The 20606-nt window shown below is 36.4% G+C and overlaps 3 protein-coding genes across 4 annotated transcripts; 2 read left to right on the top strand and 1 right to left on the bottom strand.

Moving 5' to 3' along the window:
* The first annotated feature begins 1230 nt into the window (after positions 1-1230).
* Positions 1231-2429, top strand: LOC125205383 (deSI-like protein At4g17486). The gene is made up of 3 exons (XM_048104275.2): positions 1231-1502; positions 1625-1912; positions 2013-2429. Exons 1-3 carry the CDS (start codon positions 1370-1372, stop codon positions 2261-2263), a joined length of 672 nt encoding a protein of 223 aa, XP_047960232.1. The 5' UTR covers positions 1231-1369; the 3' UTR covers positions 2264-2429.
* A 3192-nt stretch (positions 2430-5621) lies between these two features.
* Positions 5622-11994, bottom strand: SAR3 (SUPPRESSOR OF AUXIN RESISTANCE 3). Of its 2 annotated transcripts, none has more exons than XM_048104264.2 (6): positions 11826-11994; positions 8829-11460; positions 8428-8551; positions 7408-7556; positions 6404-6501; positions 5622-6099 (listed from the first exon to the last, which is right to left on the bottom strand). In XM_048104264.2, exons 2-6 carry the CDS (start codon positions 11397-11399, stop codon positions 5904-5906), a joined length of 3138 nt encoding a protein of 1045 aa, XP_047960221.2. In that variant the 5' UTR covers positions 11400-11460; positions 11826-11994; the 3' UTR covers positions 5622-5903. The 2 variants fall into 2 exon arrangements, with proteins under 2 accessions (XP_047960221.2, XP_047960222.2); XM_048104265.2 differs by having other exon boundaries at positions 11787-11994.
* A 6251-nt stretch (positions 11995-18245) lies between these two features.
* On the top strand, positions 18246-19232 carry LOC125205386 (ethylene-responsive transcription factor ERF003-like). Its single transcript, XM_048104277.2, has 2 exons — positions 18246-18465; positions 18700-19232. The coding sequence occupies exons 1-2, from the start codon at positions 18383-18385 to the stop codon at positions 19082-19084; spliced, it is 468 nt and encodes a 155-aa protein (XP_047960234.2). The 5' UTR covers positions 18246-18382; the 3' UTR covers positions 19085-19232.
* The last annotated feature ends 1374 nt before the right edge of the window (positions 19233-20606 follow it).

Here is a 20606-nt window from a genome sequence, read left to right on the forward strand (position 1 = left end):
TCCAATGAATACTATGTTTAGCTAAAAAAGGGAAAATGAAATTCAATTTTAAAACTCATTTTTTTCAAAAAAAATGCTAAAGTTTAGAACTCCTATTTTTGTATTAGTAAAAAATTGCTAACATAAACTAGTCCGACCCGACCTACTACACTTGGCATCACTCTTATCCATATATGAATATTATTGTATTGTTGGTTTGTATTTTGTGTATTTATTTTAATTTTTAGGTATTATTTGTTATAATTCTAGATGTTGGATTTTTTTTTTTTAGTATTGAACTATTTAAAATTATAAATAAATTCGGATTAAAATTACACATCGGTTCCGGTTCGGAACCGGAATCGACCGGTTCTTAACCGGCCGGTTCCAAACCGGAACCGATCGGTTCCGGTTCTGGTTCTTGAATTTATGAAAATTTAAAACCGATTAACCGGTCAACCGGTCCAGTTAGAACCGGAACCGGCCGAATAAGCAGGCCTATGTCTAGAACATCCTTTTTTTCCAAAGTTTGAGTAATATAATTTTTTTCTTTTGAAGAAAAGAGTAATAGTTACTCTTTCCTTCAAAACCAAAACAAATACTTATGATTAATATTAAATAGATAATTAAGAAAACTATGTCGCATGCTTATATAGTAGCAATTCATTAAATTTATTTTTAGATTAGTAATTTTTAAAACATAAAAATTAAGATAAATAGAGAGATTAGGTCCACCAAATAACAATGCACCCTAGCAATATTCATCCCTCTTTTTCAACCTAATCACAGATCATTATTCCATGAGACACTATTTTAATCAACTTAATAATTAAAGTGGTCCATCAGAATCACAGGCTCCAACACACTATACCATAAAGTCATGCTATGCACAAAAGAAGCAATATAATTGTACCATATATTAAAAAAATGCATTCTATTATACCAATAAACACACCCACTTCACCTCATCATGAGCTTTTACTATCATCCCTTTCTCCCATAATACAAATTCTCTCCCCATTCTTTGCCAAAAAAAATAAAAATAAAATATTCTATCACTCCTGTCAATAATCTTGATAATGAACGACATGCGTTTTAATGCAAAAATTAACAATACAGAAGAAAAATATAATAAAAAGTAATCGGTGATTTTGTTAATGAAGGATCGGATATAAAAAAATCTTAATGACTAAGACGGTATAAAGCCGAAAAACAAGACTATTAATTGTGGACGGAACCTCACTTTCCCAAAACCCCTTAGCTTTTCACATATTTTCCCCCACGCATTTGATTTATATGCTCCCTTGATCCATCAAATTTTGATTCTCTCTCTCTCTCTCCATTATCAACTCTTTCAAATTTGAATTAATTCCATCATCTCTCTCTGGCAATGTTATGCCGGAAAAGTTCAGTGAAAAGTAGGAGTGGATCGGTGGCTGTGAATCTAAATGTGTATGATCTAACCCCAATGAATGGCTATGCCTATTGGCTTGGACTTGGGGTCTACCATTCTGGTGTTCAAGGTCAGTTCATTTATTACTATTAATTTACATCAAATTAGTTAATAATTAAGCTATATATATAGTAGTAACATTTTGATAGTAGTAGTAGTAGTATATCTATTAAATTAATTAAATTGCGGCAGTTCATGGAGTGGAGTATGCATTTGGAGCTCATGAATATCCAACAACTGGGATATTTGAAGGAGAGCCAAAGCAATGTGAAGGCTTCACATTTAGGAAATCTATTTTGATAGGTTACACTAACATGACTCATGGGGAGGTGAGATCACTCATGGAGGATTTCTCTTCCAAATACAAAGGCAATGCTTACAATCTCATCTCCATGAATTGCAACCATTTTTGCAACGACGCTTGTCTTCGCCTCACCGGCTCCCCCATCCCTAGCTGGGTCAATCGTCTCGCCCGGATAGGTAACATTTCTGATTTTGAGCATTTTAAGTAATCGGAAAAAAATAGGTTAATAAAAAAAATTACTATACTAATAATTGTTTTGATATTTATTTTATTTAGGTTCGCTTTGTCATTGCATTATACCAAGTAACTTGAACATGACTAAAGTGGGACATCATAAAGTTGAAGATAAAGCATGTGACATGGAGAAGAAGAAGCTAAGGAGCCGGTCGAATAGGTTCTCTAATTCCTCCTCGAATTCTTCGTCATCGTCGTCTTCGCCTCCCCTAGCGGCGACCATTGGAGGCCGGGGCAGAAGCTCTCTGCCTGGGCCGTCGATGCCGTTGATTATTGATTCAATTGCAAATTAGATGTCTTAAAAGATCTGATTTTTGACATAGTTGAGATTTGAAATTTCTTCAATTTATTCCTTTTGATTTTCTTGTGTAATCCTATAAACGTTAATATAGCTTGGTGTGAGAACATGTACATGAACATTCGCACGTGGTAACAAGTTATATGTGACTTCTTTTTTCACTTCCCTTTTTTATGATGTCCAATATTATAGATTAACTTTTATTTAAATTTGATTGGAAAAATTAGAAAATAAAAGTATTAACATAATTATGAGGGATAGTCATATGATAGCTGTGATAAAAATCAATGGTAGATGAAAGTAGGAACCGACGGTCATGTCATGTCAAAATGTCAATCATTTCAATTCCTTAACAAAATTAAATACTGTTATAAAAAAATGCCAAGACAGCTTTATTTAACAGAAAACGTACATAATAAAGGAAATTCCCCACCCAATTCCCTCCGTCCTAAAAAATCAAAACTAATACTCCCTCTGTCCCATTAAAAATATAACATTTTCCTTTTTTGGTTGTCCCATTAAAAATGAAACATTTCCTTAAATAGAAACAACTCTATCTCTACTTTTTCATCTCTCTTACTTTACTCTCTCTTCATTAACTCACAAAACAACACTACATAAAATCCTGTGCCGATACTCAAATGTTATATTTTAAGTGGGACGGAGGGAGTATTTCCTTTTTGGTATGCTTTCCAAAAATAAAACCTTTCAGTTTTAAGAAATTTATGTCTCTCTATTGAAGCGACTCATTTTTACTAACACATTTTTTTTAATCTCTCGCACTTTTTTGTGTTAAAACATGTACATCTTTAAAAGTTTCTATTTTCAAGGAACGGAGAGAGTACATAGTACTCCCTCCGTCCCAAGGAAGATGACTCCTTTCTTGGGCGGCACGAGATTTTATGCAAATTTATTTTATGTGTTGAGAGAAGAGAGTAAAGTAAGAGAGAGTGAATAAAGTAGAGATAAATGTGTTTCCATTTTAAGTAATAGGTCATCTTAGTTGGGACAAATTAAAAAGGAAAGTGGGTCTTCAATGGGACGGATGGAGTATAAGAAATGAAATTTTGTTCCAATTTCCTATATTAATCCCGTGAAATGCGGCTAAATTATTAATTTTCCCCAAATAACAATCCTTCTATTGTTTAAATGAACAAATCCTGATTTTGTTCGTCGGAATCAAACATTAGAAAGTGGAGTCAAGACTTTTTTACTTAAAGAAAATCTATACAAATTGAAGTAACAACTAACGAACCCATCAAAGTGATAGTGACATTAATTAGCTAAAGCATTAATAGTACTATATTCCTTAATTTCTTATTGAATTTAATTTTTGGTTTACACTTATTTTAAACACCTGAAACAATGCTAAATTCATGAATCTAGTTAATCTGAATAAGAACATACGAAGTGAATTACAAAATCCATAGGTTTAATAATGTATTTGTAGATTAAAAATGTGGGCAGAAAAATCATGATTAGAGAATATGTTCTTTAAAGCATGTTGTCTTGAGCAACTTTATAGCTTTTACCAACCAGAATGGCTTTATTTATAGGATTATTATTTATTTAGCAAAGTATTATTCTTTACAACATTAAAGTCCAAGAAATACCTGCAATCGGGCCCACTCGACAATTATAGCCCATCCACCACCTTCACCAGATCTCTGTAAAATTTAACTTTGCTTGTGGTGAAATCAACATATATTGGGAAATTTGTGGGGATAATTATTGCTACTACAGTAACCAACAATCACCCAAATATTCAATGCTAGTAACTCATTAATTTTTTATATGTAGAAAGAGTAGGATTATTCAGTTGAGTGATGTTAGCCCCGCGTTCCACTGACATTTTTTCACTCACACATTATTATAAAACTAGTATATAAAAATAAGATTCACCTTCTACTATTTCTTTTCATCTACTTTCCTTCTTATTTTTTAAAATTTGTGTCAAACTCAAATGGGACTCCTGAAGTGGGACGAAGGGAGTAGTAAGTTAGGAATTCTTTGAAAATGGGGAGTAGAATTTATTGTTAAATATGCTAAATTTCAATGAAAAAAATGATATTCCATTTCTCATTATGAATGAAACATTCTTTCTTTTTTATTCTTCCTTTCAAGAACGTCCTAGTTCATTAAAGTGAAAATGCTACTCGTATCACTTAATTCACAAAATAATATTTCATAAAATTTCGGATATTACGAATCAAGTACACAACTTTTTTGAAGAAAACAAAAATAAGAAGAATGTGGCAAGTGGGAGTGCCTAAACTCTGCTTAGATCTTATCCAATCAACAAACTTGTCTTAGATCAAGCGACATTCAGAGATGTGTATTTCAAGTGTCGGATTTGAATAAATTTAGTTGTTCAATTACCATCAATAAAGATATATTCTTGGATTATATATGCCTTCGTGCACATCTATCTATTCATGTAGTGACAATAAGGTTTTTCACAATATGATAAATACCAATTACAAACGTTGATTTTGTTGGTATATTGAGATAGTTGTCTATATGATTTATAATTTGTATGATAATTATTTCAGTTTGTCATTCTCCTTTCACTTTCGGCAACTTAAACACTTTCCGAAATTTTGGTTAATTTATATCGCCTGTCATTTTATTTGAATTCGACTAATAATTTGTAATAAGTGTTTAATGATTAAACTCCACGCATAAAATAATGCTGTAGCCTTTTGTGCGGCGGTCTGCACCACCCATATTATTTATCTATTTTAGTTAAATAACTACTAATTTGATGTACTAAAACGTTCCCCTCTATTCACAAAAATAAAAGATTAAAAAAAAAGTTTTATTCTGAAACAGTCCATATAAAACGAAATGGTACTCATTGATAAAGGGAAAATTTATAAAGTCACCTTTTACCTTTCTTGCAGCTGTAACATTGTCCATCATTCCTCTTCTTGCTAAGATACAAATTATTATAACCTCTATTCAAAAGCAGCAACTTTTTTCTTTGCAGGTATATTAGCATCTAATATCACAAAATTTTCAAAAAGTTGAATTTTTCCCACGAACTTTGAAATTGATAAATAATATCATGAACTTTACCTCGAGTTTGTTTTTTCCCGCGAATGAAAAAATGCATGTTATTTTAATAGAGTGAAAAACAATTTTGGAGGGTGTGCTTCAAGAAAAACTATCTTCAAAGATTGAAAAACTTGAAGCTCTCAAATTGTTATCGAGAAATTACGAAAAAAAATCTGTATCATAATATTATTTGTGGGAATTTTTTCATTCGTGGGAAAAAACATACCTGGGGTAAAGTTCGTGATATTATTTGTCAATTTTAAAGTTCATGGGAAAGACACGTAACACCACATAACACATAACACATAACCAGTTTATTACACCACTATATAATTTCAAAATTGAAGTTTTCAGTAATTTCAAACATGAATTCTGTCAGAATAGTTTCAAAAAAATAAAACTGAAGAGGCTAATCTACAAACAGGATACTTCAATTGTCATGTCAAAGCTATTAACCAAGGATTCTGGGAAACAAAGAACACAACACAGATGGCCCGAGTAAAAGCAAGAACATACGCTGAAGCTTGAAGAACTTAAAATCGTCGAGTTGCAGAAGTTATGCTTCCAGTGGGGGGAAATTATTGTGCCAGTTCAGAAAGATGACAAGTGAAAAGTGAAACAGCATCCTGTAAATGATATGAGCGGAGGTCTTCCGGCATAGGTGCCCGAAAAACAGTTTCGAAGCAGATCAGCTGATCCTCGCCTGTGGAACCCTCGTTGCTATCAGAAAGAAGCAGACTGGAGATCTCTTCCGCCATCTTTGAGAATACGACTCTGGAAGATAAAACCATTGGAAAATACAGGCCTTAGGAAACATGTATGCTAGAATTTGAAAATACAGCAAGACATTACTAATATGGTTCTCATAATCTAAACAGTAAAATAATCACATATGCTACAACAAAGAAACAATGGTCGGTACTCGGTATAGCAAGCTAAAATAAGAAACACTGTTGAGCATAACAACCTATATTGATATGTAGAACAAACTCAAAAGGGAGAACCAAAAGTTCATGCTAATGGTGAAATTCAGATGTAGAAATAAAAAACAACAGAATAGTTAAGAAGACAACAGTACCTTGCTTCGACTGATAATTTGTTGCCCTGAACTGCCAGAGACTTGTTCAAACGGCTAATAAAGTCAGCACATGCATCATTCTTGTTCTCAAGAGTGTCCTGCCAAATGATCCATCAATATGATTGTAATAGAAACAATGTCTGCTGAATATCGGAATAGATATATGTGACCCTTCATTCTCTGGTCACCTATACAGTTTCTCAAACAAAGAAATGTCATTTTGTTGGGATTTTACAAATTGGAAAAACAAAAGGAACAAGACGAAGAAAATAGAAAAAGAGAACAAAGAAAGCCTGTTTCCATTTTTCAATAGTTTAAGAAGCATAAGAATCCATTTTATGCATCAAGGAGCGCCCTCCTAGTCTGGCCACACCACAACAGTGTCTCGTATATAATTTCAAGAAACTTCACATAACACATATTAGTCACCTTCTACACGCTGTTCGCTGATATCACAAACAAAGAGTAGTAAAAACTAGCACTTTGAGCATGTTTGGGAAGTGCAGCTAACAGTTGCAGGAAAGTCAACCAGCTCTTTGAATAATGCAAGTGCTCTATGAACAATGCAGAACTAAGGAGCATCCATTCCAAGCTCAATCAGTATTACGACAAATTAATCAAGCAGATTAAGTAATACAATTATTGCGCAGTTCCATAACTGGACCAGTGATCAAGCCAGTCTTTCTAATAGTCATTCAACTAGTGCAGCAAAAAACTGTTTAAAGTGATATGTAGCTACTAACTGGCCACTTGCTATAAACCAAATAAAGTCTAACTCTAACACAAAGTTAAATATAATCAAATGTCATTTTAAACTTCCATTAAACAAAATGAAAGAAATGAAATGAGAAGTAGAGTAAATATTGGTCAAACCAGATCTAACATATTTGATCAGTCTTGTTAAACTGGGATGCCCAGTTTAACCAGTTCACGTTTTAATACTAGGTCAATTCAATTTTTGAAAACAATGCATGCAGCTCTGCAGTCATAGACATGGACATTACCAGTTCAGTCATGGTGCTATTGTCTTCCTGCAAGGAATTCTTCAATATATAGAATGAAATATAAATTCCTGCCCCAAGGTCCCAATCTTCAATCTCCGACTTGTAGTTCTCCATGGATGTTGCTAGCTCCCATATTTCTGTATGCTTTGCTGCATCAAAATAATAAAAATTACTACCTCCGTCCCCCAAATTTTGACACACTTTGACCCGGCACGGTTTTTAAGAAATGTAATGGAAAGTGAGTTGAAAAAATTGGTGGGATGTGGGTCCTATTTTTAAAGTATTAGTTTTATACTCCCTCCGTCCCCGATTAGGAGTCACACTTTGACCAGACACGAGTTTTAAGAAATGTAAAAAAAAATTAGTTGAAAAAGTTAGTGGAATGTGAGACCTACTTTTTTATATTGGTTTTATAATAAAATGTGAGTGAAGTGGGTTAGTGGAATGTGGGACCTACTTACCATTTATGGTAAAAATGAAGTGCGACTCTTAATTGGGGACGGACGGAAATGGAAAAGCGTGACTCTTAATCGGGGACGGAGGGAGTAATAAAATGTGAGTAGGAATGTGTTAGTGGAATATGGGGTCCACTATCAAAAATGCTAAAAAGTGAAGTGTGTCAAATTTTCAGGGACGAACCGAAATAGTAAACTGTGTCAAAATTTGGGGGACAGAGGTAGTACTACTTATGGCAAAAGGAAGACCGGAAGAATCACTTTGTTAATTTTCAAACAAAAAATCAAAAAGGAAAGAATTCCATAGACAAAATCAATGCTCAGGAGTCAGGATAGTTGTTTCATTGTTTGTGTAAACAATGGGATGCTTGATCCAAAGGTGAAGGTGATTTTTGGTCAAATACATATATGAAGCTAGAAATTCTGGAAGACACTTGCAGAGCTGCAATCTCAAATTCTCCCAACCAAACAAGCCCGGAAAGAGAGTCTCACGCAGAAAACATACATATTAATTAAACCAAACTTAAATTGATTCAATCAGATTAATACACCAAAAAAATCTTACCTGACAAAAACAAAGACGGAGCAACTGAAGTTAAGAAAATAGAGTGTGCTTTCTGCCAGCTTGCACATGCAAGAAAGTGACCTAGAGCCTTTGGAAGGTCCCCAGTGTAACTGTGAAATATTGCCTGTATGAAGAGAAGTGAGGAGAATATGAGCAGTGAAAAAGAAAGAAACTCGGAGTTGCTAACAACAAGAGAAGCTAGCTACTGCAGTTTTTCTCACAATTAAGTTCCCACAGCCTACAGACACCATGATCCAATGGAGACATACAGTTTATTCTCATAAGGTACTAGAAAAGTGATATAAAAATTCCAGAACAGGATCATAGAGAGATAAGGCAAAGGACAAACATGAATGATCAATATGTGCAAAAATAACAGGTTTAAAGGAGGGAAAACTCACCAAAGCTTCATGCAACCATGCTAAAGGAATGCCTAGACTTTCAATGAATTCCCATTGTGAGTCACTAGTACTCCAAACTTCACAATATTGAAAGAGGATTTCTCTTATAACTGTAGCTTGAAGATAAGGATAATCTTCACGGTGAGGCATATGAAGTACCACATAGATGGCCCAATGGCATTGCCCAAGGCAGAGCAACTGAGAAACATATGCCATGTCAAGGACATGTAGATCATTTGAACTGAAAGTGCCAATGGCTTCTAAAACAGCACGCTGATGCCAAATCATGTGATAGTCAAGAGGGTCGTATGTTGAAGCAGAGGCACTGAACATGGTCTTTAAAGCACCAAAATCATTTTCTTCCCGGGCGTGAAGAAGCATAAGATAATAAGCTAGGTCAAAACGGTTATTCAAAACCCATTTGCTCACATCTTCTATAGGTCCTTCATCTATGTAAACTGGAACAGGGTATGGAGCATCTCCCTCATTCAGAAGCTTCTGGTAAGTGTTAAAAACAACAGGTAACGAAATGTCGGGTGGAAGTTTATACCACATCAACAGTCCTAGGAACCTTTTCCAGTCAATTTTTACACCATGTAAGGCCCGATGAATGTTGCCAGAGAGTAATTCAAGAAGCCTCACCCTATCATCCTCAATGAAACTAAAATCCAGTCCATTCTTCCTCCAAAGATCAAGCTGATGAGCAATATCAGCACGATTGGTTGTGGACCCACCAGCCTGGCTTAAGAGACAAGATAGTCGTACATCCCCTCTAGAAGCAGCAAGCTCTACGGCAGCGTCCATCTGTCTGCCAGAAAGAAGCAAAAATATGTGTTCTAGACCACTCAACTCATTCAGCGAACTGATATCTTCTTGTACACGGTGGTGAACACTCTCTTGCAGCCAATAGCTGAAAGCAGCTCGTCTAATAAGTGGAAGTGCTTCCTGGTCAACACCTGGATAACTTTCCCTTGCATCTGAAATCATATCCTCCTCCTCCTCTTCAATGAGCTTCAATTGCCCACCCATTTTCCTTGTTGAAAAGAGCACTTTAATTAATTCCCAAACCAGCACTTGGTGCATCAGTAGGACGCGAGTGTCAGATGATAAGCTTGGCATCTCTAGTTGCTTCTCAATGATGTCTATATAGCTCCGACAAATATCTGGAAGAGTCAAGCGGTCGCAAATAAGCTTTTGAAGTTTGAGATTATAGGTTCCTAGTTCAACTTTTTTTGTTTCACGACTCAATTCCTTGTGAATATTGAGGGGGGAGCTGAAACAAAAGTCAGTAAGTTCCTCCTTAACTTTGTTGCTGTCATCTCTTGTCACTTTGTCAAGTGCAACCTTTTCAATATTTATTACAGAGGATAATACAGCACGGGAATTATCACTACCAACAGGCATACCAGAATGCACAAGTATGCCATTTGGGCCCCAACCTACTCGAAAGGATCTTCCCATAAATAGTGCTGCATCAACTATATTACAAGAATGATTGCCAGTTACTGGTGTTTTCTTTGTAAGCTCCAGCTCGAAGCCTTCAGATTTTCTCGTGGTTAGGTGCAAACCTTTATTTTGTTGGGACAATAAAATGGCTCCAGAGGAGGTAGAGCTAAAACCGCCAGGGTTAAACTCTTTTAAAGCTAATGGAGTTTTGCGAATGGAAGGGGTATTTGAATTGTGAACTGTCTTCCTAGATGAATGATGCAAAGGAGATCTTGAGGAATCTTTAGCAAAAGGTGGATTATCATATGGATGTTTGCTAGTAAGAGCCTCTACCTCATCTTCCTTGGCAGGAAACCACAACATCCTCATGTCTTGCATCCTGACAGGATCAAGACCAAGATGAGCAGGAAGAGAATGTGAAAGAAGACTCATGTCTGGTGAAGCATTATCCTCATCATCGGATACCTCATTACCATTCATACCTTCGGGATCTTGAGCTCCAGGGGACACATCATCCATTGGAACATCATCTTCATCTTCATCTTCCTCAACCAGGCCAAATCTGCTAAAATGTTGTACCAAAAATTTCCATTCACGGTTATCTGGATTAAATGAAATGAAACGTGCCCCTTGACTTTCTGTCTTGCACTTCAATTTTTCCACAATTTTTGCTAACTGCGTCTCATTTAGATTACTCAATGGCTTTGTTTGAAGTAGTAGAGTTACTTCAGCTGGCTTGTTAAGACCATGCCCAACCAACGGTTTAGAACTGTCATCTTCATATATAACAATCTCACATTCTCTAAACTTGACAATGGAATCCAAATCCAAGCGTCTAACATCTGTTTCCCCGATAAACTTAACACATCCATAACCAATCCTTCCAATGACAAAATCTTCAACTCTACTGCAATAACCAGGGTTTGAGAACTCACGAATAGCCAACTCACTTAAGCACGGTTTTGTGTAGTAATCAGAACAACGGAGGGTTGGTAAAGAATTTTCAGCATCATGTAAGACCTGACAGGAAAGAGAAGTATCTGCACCATTCAAAGAAACTCTTCTTCTTTTGTACTGAGACTCATGAATCGAAGTAGGCTTTAGCACAGCTAAATTAACTTCCATATTTAAGCTCAAAAGAATTTCAGCAGCGGAGCTGCAATCCTTGAAGCTGTGCTCCAAGCCACTGGTTACAGCACATACTAGTCAAGTTAGCAAGATGGACATACGATCAACATAGTAAAGACACGCCTATACTCCGCACAAGCTAAAGTTCAATTGACAGAAACAACTTGAAAATCTATTGATACGAACTTTCGATTCAAGAATAATTCACACAACAACATATTCAAATCAAGAGGTCAATCTACAAACTCCAATTAAGAAATCGGAGCCCATTTCCGGAAAACCCTAAAATTAGATCACCAACAATAGCATTCATGCTTTTATAAATTCACAACACGCATTGCCAGCAATAACAAAATGAAAAGAAGCAAAATCAGCATAAAATACCGGAGCTGTGTCTAAGAGTTGAAATTGAAGAGAACGTACCGATTTGAACTGGAGCTGTGATTAAGCAAAGTGCAGAAAGTTAGCAGTGAGCAACTCTCTCACTGGGCGGGAGCGGAAATGGGAAAAGAGGGTTTTAGTTTTTGGGTTTTGACAGTAAAGGCGCGGTTTAGGTTGTGACTTTCTCCTGCAGATTCCATGGAAACGTTTTTACCCACAAATTTTTTTTTTCTTTTTCTTTCTCTCTTTCCAAATATAATTTGATTGGACTTTATTTCTTTCTCTTTATGCAATAATAATTTATTTAATTCTAACGGCCTTAAAATATTGGGCCACCTACCAGATGATTTATGGGCCTTGGCCCTTTTAAGGAAAAAGCCCTAAATTATAGATATTGAAAATTATCATGCGTAATTAGCATGAACTAATTTTACATCTTAAAATATAGACACAAAACATAGAATTTACAATAAAAACATTAGAACTTTAGTTTTTAATCCTGAATAGCAATAAATATTACTCCCTTGGTCTGACAACCCATTTCCGTCAAATGAGTCTCATTTCAATTTTACTATAAACTACTCACTCCGTCCACGAAATATTGTCCATCTTTGTAAGGTTCGTCCGCAAAATATTGTCCACTTTGCTTTTTTTCATTCTTAGTAAATGGAGGAGTTCACTTTCCACTAACAAATAGTAGCATTCATATTCTAGTAGGTATAAAACTAACTATAAATGTGAAACTCACATTCCACTTAATTTTTCTAATTTTTCTCCACATTTCTTAAAATTCGTGCCGAGTTAAATATGAACAACATTTCACAGACAGAGGGGTATGTCTCATAATTTACTATCACATGCAACTCACATTCATTTTAAAATTAATACTACATAAAAATAAATATTCATATTTCATTAACCTTTTCAAGTAATATTCTTCCACATTTCTTAATCTATTACTCCCTCCGTCCCACTTTAAGAGTCTCGGTTTACTATTTTTGGGTGTCCCACTTTAGGAGTCCTGGTTGGAATATTCCATAATTGGTAATAGGACCCACATTCCACTCACCTTTTTCCACTCACATTTTATTATAAAACTAATATATAATTTATAAAAGTAAGACCCACATTCCACTATCTTTTTTTACCAACTTTCCTTTATATTTTTTAAAACCCGTGCCGAACTCAACCAGGACTCCTAAAGTGGGATGGAGGGAGTAAAAAAGATGACTCCCACTTGTGAATGGAGGGAGGGTCTTATATATGTTTAGGAATAGTTAAATACAATATTCCTATAATTGTATTATTGATACAATTTAAATTATTTTAGATGTATATCAATTCGGTCCGATCAAATATTTTATTATATGGTGAAGTTCAGTAAATGATGAAGGCCATATTTGGAAAATATTGGATTTCCATATGTTCGAACAGAAATAAAGATGTTGAAGATCTAATGATATCAATAGGCCCTCTTCAAATTGAGTAAATATGGAACAAGGGAACACATTTATTTATTCATCTTATCTTCGTAATTTGCCTCGCACGCGCAATCATCGTTTTATCTTTTTTATGTCGCATACATATAATTTCTCGAGCCGTGCTCCGGTGCGAGCTCACGCACAATGTGCACGGTCGAATCGGATTCAGTCTGCCCGTTTTCTATGTATCTTTATTCGGGTTTTCGTTAAATATTATAACTTTTATTAAGAATAATAATCATTTTGCAACAATTATTTGTAATCACAATAAGTGTTAGGACAAATCGATCATGATTTTTATTCATACAATGAATCAATTTTATTCACAAGAGTCAGTTCAGCTGTGTTTGACATGGGTCAGTAATTGTTAAAAAATAACTTTGTATCACACACCAGTCAAATTATTTGTTGTAGCATTACTAATTATATGCTTGTTTGCGTTATGTAATCGAGAGTAACGTTCTAGTACAACATTTATTAATAATTAAGTAGTAGTAACAAATAATTTCGTTGTGGTGGGGTATTCTGGTGCTTTAATAATTATAACACGAAAAAATAAATGAACAAATTATTTTGCACGAATATAGTCACGTATTTACTTATGAACAATCATATATATAGAACGAAAAAGAATTAATTACATGATCTACATTAAAGAAACACGATTGCTAGCCCTTTTTTGAAAATAAACCGCACAAATTTTGAATAAATTAAAGTATAATTATTCGCAAGTATGGTCAGTTAATTAGTGAAAACAACCGGTTTATCGAGTTTAAAATTAATTATAAGAAATACTACATAATTTTAGCAAAAAAAGGACAGGAAATGAATTTTATTAAAGGAAGACCAATTTTACAAAACATGATCCCAAGATTAATTTTAGGGTCGTATTTGTTTGATCGAACAACATTTATAACATTCAATCTTATCAAATTCATTACACCGAACATTACCTTAATTCGTGAAGAAATTTGTTAGCCATGTCGTAATTTTAGTCACTTTAATATACAAATAATACCTTGTCTCAATTTAGTCCGGTGCTCAATCGCGAACTTGCAATGCACCCCGTGTAACTTGTGGTGGACACATTTAGGCATGTGTCAGTCTCGATGATCCCAACTCAATCGGCACCTCTAAAAGCCTATCCAAAAATCAAACTATGTATACTCACATGCATTTAGAATGATAGTACTATGTACACCATTGATAGACATATATAGTAGTAAGAAATATTAACCCTAGTGATTGCATATATAATAGAACTAGCCAACTTGGATCATGATCAAATTTTAGATTATTTCCTTCTCTTGCAATCCTGATAAATAGCTTTGACGCAGCACAATTATTTCTATTTCCATTTTAATTTGATTTATATCAGATACATACTAATAATAGAATGCATTTTAATGATTTTAGGAAGGAAACATTTGTTATTGGTTCCTCAAAGTGAGGCATGGATTTCCACAATCACACAGTAGTTGTTCAAGTTTCCAAGAATTCATGATGTATCAGAGCTCCAACGTCCTGCTTTACTAAGCTATAATAATGTTTTTTTGGAGCATAAATTATGAAAAATTTCATTAAATTCGGTTATCCGAGCTGCTACCATCCACAGCGTGGATCTCCGCCTCAAAAGATTGTCGTGGCTTACTCTTGTTCTTAGGCCATCCACAATGGGGCGGACGATGCATCGTCCGTCGCATCATCAGCCACTGTGGCATCCGGACAATGGGTTAACCATCGTCCGCGCCCGATCGATCGTCCGCGGACGAAGCGCGGATGATGATCATCGTCCGTCGCATCGTCTGCCACTGTGGCATCGCGGACGATGCGACGTACGATGGCGACGCGTTTTCGGTTTTTAATTTAATTTTCATAACCTATATATACCTCTCACTTTTCACTTCATTTTTCACTCTTTCACTCTCAAATTCACGCTACATTTTCTATATTTCAAACAAAATGAATCCCGGAGATTACCCAAGTCCGAATAGTCCGATGTTCGGTGGTGCACGATGGCCAGGTACAGAACCCGATGAATACCGGCCATTCGACACCAACTCCCAGTACGATCCCGACTTCAGCACGGACTCGTACGGGCTGTCAGACATGGAGCCTTCTCCCAACCGCACACCCGTCGCCGCCGCACCTCACAGCCGATCCGCCGCGTCGGGCTCCGCCACCAAGAAGAAGCGGACCAAGGCATTAGCCCAGAAGTTGCCGCAAACGGCGGTGTGTGAAGAGTTCGCCCCGGGAAGGACGAACTACGCCCCGGAAGAATCCATCGTCTTGACGAGATGTTGGATTGATGTTTCAGAGGATCCGGTGTTCGCCAACAACCAGAAGGTTACTGCGTATTGGGAGCGCATCGCCGAAAAATACAATGCGGCCAAGCCGCCGACCGCCTACAAGCGCCAAAGGGAGCCGCTCCGCAAGCACTGGGATCAAATAAAGAAGCAGATCAATCTGTTCGCGGGGGGTACGAAAAGTGCGGGAGGGAGCAGGGCAGCGGCGAGAGTCTCGCGGATGTGCGCGACAAAGCAATCCAGTCGTACATGTCATTGTACGGCGATTTCAAGCACTACCAGTCATGGGCGCTCTTGAAGGAGAAGCAGAAGTTCGTTGGTGGTGTGCTTCCCCAATCGACGGCGGCGAAGAAGAGGGCGTCGAAGCTCACCTTCACTGATTATACAAGCAGCGAAAGCAGCGCATCTCCAATGGACCTCAACAATCCGGTGTTCGAGGATGAGAGTTCCGGCACACCGATGTCCTCCTGGCGTCCCCCTGGCATCAAGGCTGCCAAGGCCAAAGGCAAGGCGACCTCCTCCGCCACGGCACCGCCTGACCAGGCCCCAAGCCCGACCCCAAGCGCGACCACGGCCCCGTCTTCGGCTACGTCACATGCCTACACGGATTTAGTGGCCTCCTCCGACTACAGGACGTTGTTGGACGCGCACAACGCCTTGATGCAGGTGACCAACCCGGCTCAAATCGAAGGCATCCAGCGGATGATCAATGACCTCAGCCGCAGGTTGGAACTACTCTAGACTAGCCAGAGTTTTTTTATATGTAGTGCACTTTTTTTTTTATTTCTTATTTTGTAACTTTTTTTATTAATTAAGTAAATGTAGAAGTTGCCTTAATTGTGTTGTTTTTATTTATTTATTTTGCTTGATATATTTGCATAAATTATATAAATATAAAATATAAGTAAAATGCTTAGGGCGGGGCTTAGGGCGGGCTATAGTTCGCCCCATTGCTAGTAGAAGGGACGAAGGATAAAATGCTAACGTGATGGTGCACAGGATGGGACTTAGTCCGCCCCATTATAGATGCCCTTAGTCCGTCCTCCATTGACAATGGCGACTATTGCCTTTTAGCACTAAGTGACAACCTTTTCTACGGTGCTAAATTTAGATCATCGATCTAAACCTAATTGAGGTTTCAAGGGTCACATACCTAACAGTTAATATATAGTTATATACCAAATACATATGTCGGTATGTAGATGATTAGTTATTTCTATTTTTAGAGTTTATTGCATTTACTTCACATATAAGTAGTACATGACATGACACCACAATATGTGGTATATATATTATTGTACGTTTCAATTATTTTCAGTTCAAGAACTGGTCATGCCGGAAACATATAATATTTGAGGAATTAATCAATAAATAGATATTTATAATACCAAATCGAAATTACCTTTATGACATAAAATTGGATGGACTATGATGTTTAAGAGTTGACCAAATAATGTTAACTAAAACAAATATTTCACCTTCGCACACATTCAAATACCTAGAGGCTAGAATCACCCAACTATAAAGGCAAGTGGAAATTAATAAAAGATGCATAATGACCAATCGCAGAAACAGACGAGATCGGGTGATCGACCGACCCCATTGCTAGAAAACTTCACTAAATTCAGCAATTGAAAATGCAACACACATCCTGGTGCGACAACTTTCCGGATTAAGGTTCAATTTCATTCTTCGTCTGTCGTCCATTATCATAGACTTTTATTGCACTATTTTAGCCTTCCGACGTGACACCATAGACATTCTTCTTCAATTGTATCCAACCATATGAGTTATGTTTTATGGATCCGTGATCATATATGACCAGATACAAATGCTCTACAAAATTCAATATTTTGAACTAGATATATATAGAAAACATGTTAGGGTGACATAATCTTAGGAGTGAATGAAGGGTGGGCAAAGAATCAATATGTATATGTTTTGTAGCACTCTTGGATTTTGTGCAATCTAACATCGAAATAACGGTCAAAAATAGCAGCCATAACCCAACAAACCCATGAGGACACCATTCTGTGAATTCTAGAGAGAGAGGGGCACATGGGCAAGCCCTTTCCTATGTTTAGCATTTTTGATGTGATCTATCACATATGGATTGTCCTCACTTTTTTCTATATACCACTAAATATCTCACTTATTTAACTATTTTGTTCCATATACAAACGGAAAGGCCATTCCCCCTTGTTAATGTTAGTTAGGAAAAAATACATTTCATCCAATCTTCATTGAAAATCATTGTCATATGCATGCCACCTACTAATGAATTATCTTCCAAATTATGGATTATATTCAATGTTACTCACTTCAATTTGCCTCCTCAACACTGGCCATGTCGTCATTTTCGAAAAAAATGAGACTTCTATAAAAGATTGACTCTTCAATTATATTTTCACTTTCTATTTAAACATAAATATTAAGATAAATTTATAAAATCTTGTGTCATTCTGATAGCGCAAAAATTAGGTTTTACGACGCCACAGTAGCAAACATTATTTAACTAGAATCCTCAAAGATGTGGGATTTCCACAACATGAAGGATCCTAAAACAAATTAAAGATTCAGAATAAGTGTGTAGCTATATTCCATTGGAAAAATGAAAGATGAAGTTTGAAGAGTGTGGAAAGTCTTGTAGGCCCCACTCCCCTATTTATTTCTCTGTGAAGGCCGCAAAGTTTCCCTACAAAAACACACCATACACACTCTTCCCCTGCCTCCCCTTCACCTCTGCTCCTCTCTCTCTATCTCTCCCAACACTCCACCAGCCACCTCTTGCTCCACGAAGCCCGCCGCCGCCATGGCTCGGCCGCAGCAGCGCTTCCGAGGCGTACGCCAGCGCCACTGGGGATCTTGGGTCTCCGAAATCCGCCACCCATTGCTGTAAGCTCTCATTTGTAGTACCACCTAAACGCCACGAGTTTTAATATCAAATTAAAATGATAGCCAGAGAAACTCGAATATAGTGAAAAATGAGTGTGGATAGAGTTAGAAACGCATGCTATATTGATTAAATATATATACTGAAGGAAAAATTATCATTTAAATCAATTTTTGGTTGACTTTTGGTCAATTTATGACGTCACTAACCATGAAAAAATAAAATATTTATCTCAGAAAGACTCGAATATGGCTAGGCACGTTCGAGACGGCGGAGGACGCGGCAAGGGCGTACGACGCCGCAGCCAGGATGATGTGCGGGCCGCGGGCCCGCACAAACTTCGAGTACGGCCCTAGCGAGCCGTACTCGAAGCTGCTGTCAGCGACGCTGATGGCGAAGCTGCAGAAGTGCCACCTGACGTCACTCAAGATGTCTAGCAACAAAGCGGTTAGCAGCAAAACAGAGCAGCAGCCCCACAATCGGACGGCGCAGAATGGGTTAGATGAGAATGGACGGCAGCAGATGATGATCAAGAGCGTTGAAGATGATCAGATTGAGCAGATGATTCAAGAGCTGCTTGATTATAGCTCCATTGAGTTATCCTCTGTTATGGACAGCTAATTGTAATTTTAGTTTTTCTTTCTTACTTTTTTTCTATGTTATTTACTTCCACATATTTCTTGGCTGTCACTTCTTGTTGTTCAACCCGACATGGCTCTATGTAATTAGATGGGCCCCAAAATGTTAGCAATAAATTTATTTTATCTAAGCACTCTCTTGAGCACTCACCGACATGCTCGAGGACTTAAGCATGGCGTTGCGGGTTTTTGAGCTCACCGTGCTCTCATCCTGCATTGTGTAAGAGCACGACATTCCTTTACCCAATCGGACTCCTCAGTTTGATATACTATATTTTTTATTTCAATCTTAATTTCCAATTTAGTCATTCACAAAAATTATTTTTCTATTTCGATAAGTTTCTATTTATATTAAAGTGAGCCACAATATGCTCTAGTAAACTTCAAACCATTTTTTTCATTCAATTTTTCTCTAACTTTACAAATTCTATAATCATATAGGAGTACACATTGAACTTTAATATACTCAAGAATTGTTAGCGCTATTCAAAATAGGTGAATGCTGTGTTTAATACTCAACATTGCCCTCTACATAATACTATAGTAACATATAAATAAAAAAAACATCCAACTATAGTGGTAGTTTTCTTTCACGTGAATGACACTAGAAAATGTCATGTCAAATTAAAACGGAGCAAGAAATTAATGTCATTTCTTCTCTTTGGGTTGACTACTAATCGATGACATTCCAAATGTAATGATATTGTTATGATAATAATTAAACAGCAATTATAAATTAATTATATATGTTAGGATATAAACTTATTGTGAAGTCCCACTTATAACTGAATGTATGTGTAATAACACCTGAAAACAGCTGCTCCTCACTATCAATGCTTTACTGGTTTATTTTTCTCACTTTTTGACTCTTACACAGAGACGAGACGGCAATATTATTATGAATCTAAACCTTTGTGTTTTTCCAAAATGAGACAATATATTATATCTAGGTTTGATATTGTCGCAAAAGCCAAATAAGGTGGAACCTTAATCACGCGCATTCATAATTCATTTTGACTATTTTTAATCCATACAACTTCGTTTTTGCTTTACCTCACCATTAATTTCAAGTTTATGTCTCATATATGTTCCCTAATTCTCTCAGCACCACAAAGCAATCGAATTTTAATATTTCAAGTTTTCCCCTCTCTATACAGCAATCATGGGCAAACACAGTTTTTTTTTTTTAATTTTTATAGACACTTTATTTTTTAGAGTGAACTACAAAAATAGTCTTAGACTATGCGTTTATCTCGCCAATGAACCCTGGACTTTAAAAATATTTCCAAACAACCCTGGACTAAGCGTTTATCTCGAAAATGGTCATTTTTCACTGTTTCGTGACAAAAATACCCTTTTGGGAGGTTTGGGCAATTTGGTCTTTTTACATTTTAAATTTGATAATATTTTTGTGATGTACTAAATATGATATTATTTCAAAATTATCATTCTTCTTTCCTTTTTCCATCCTTCACTTTGTTTCTTTATTTCAATATTAGATTTAC

Source organism: Salvia hispanica, chromosome 6, assembly GCF_029641045.1.
Source record: "Salvia hispanica isolate PSC_SH4W2 chromosome 6, Shi_PSC_v1, whole genome shotgun sequence".
NCBI classification, from domain to species: Eukaryota; Viridiplantae; Streptophyta; class Magnoliopsida; order Lamiales; family Lamiaceae; genus Salvia; species Salvia hispanica.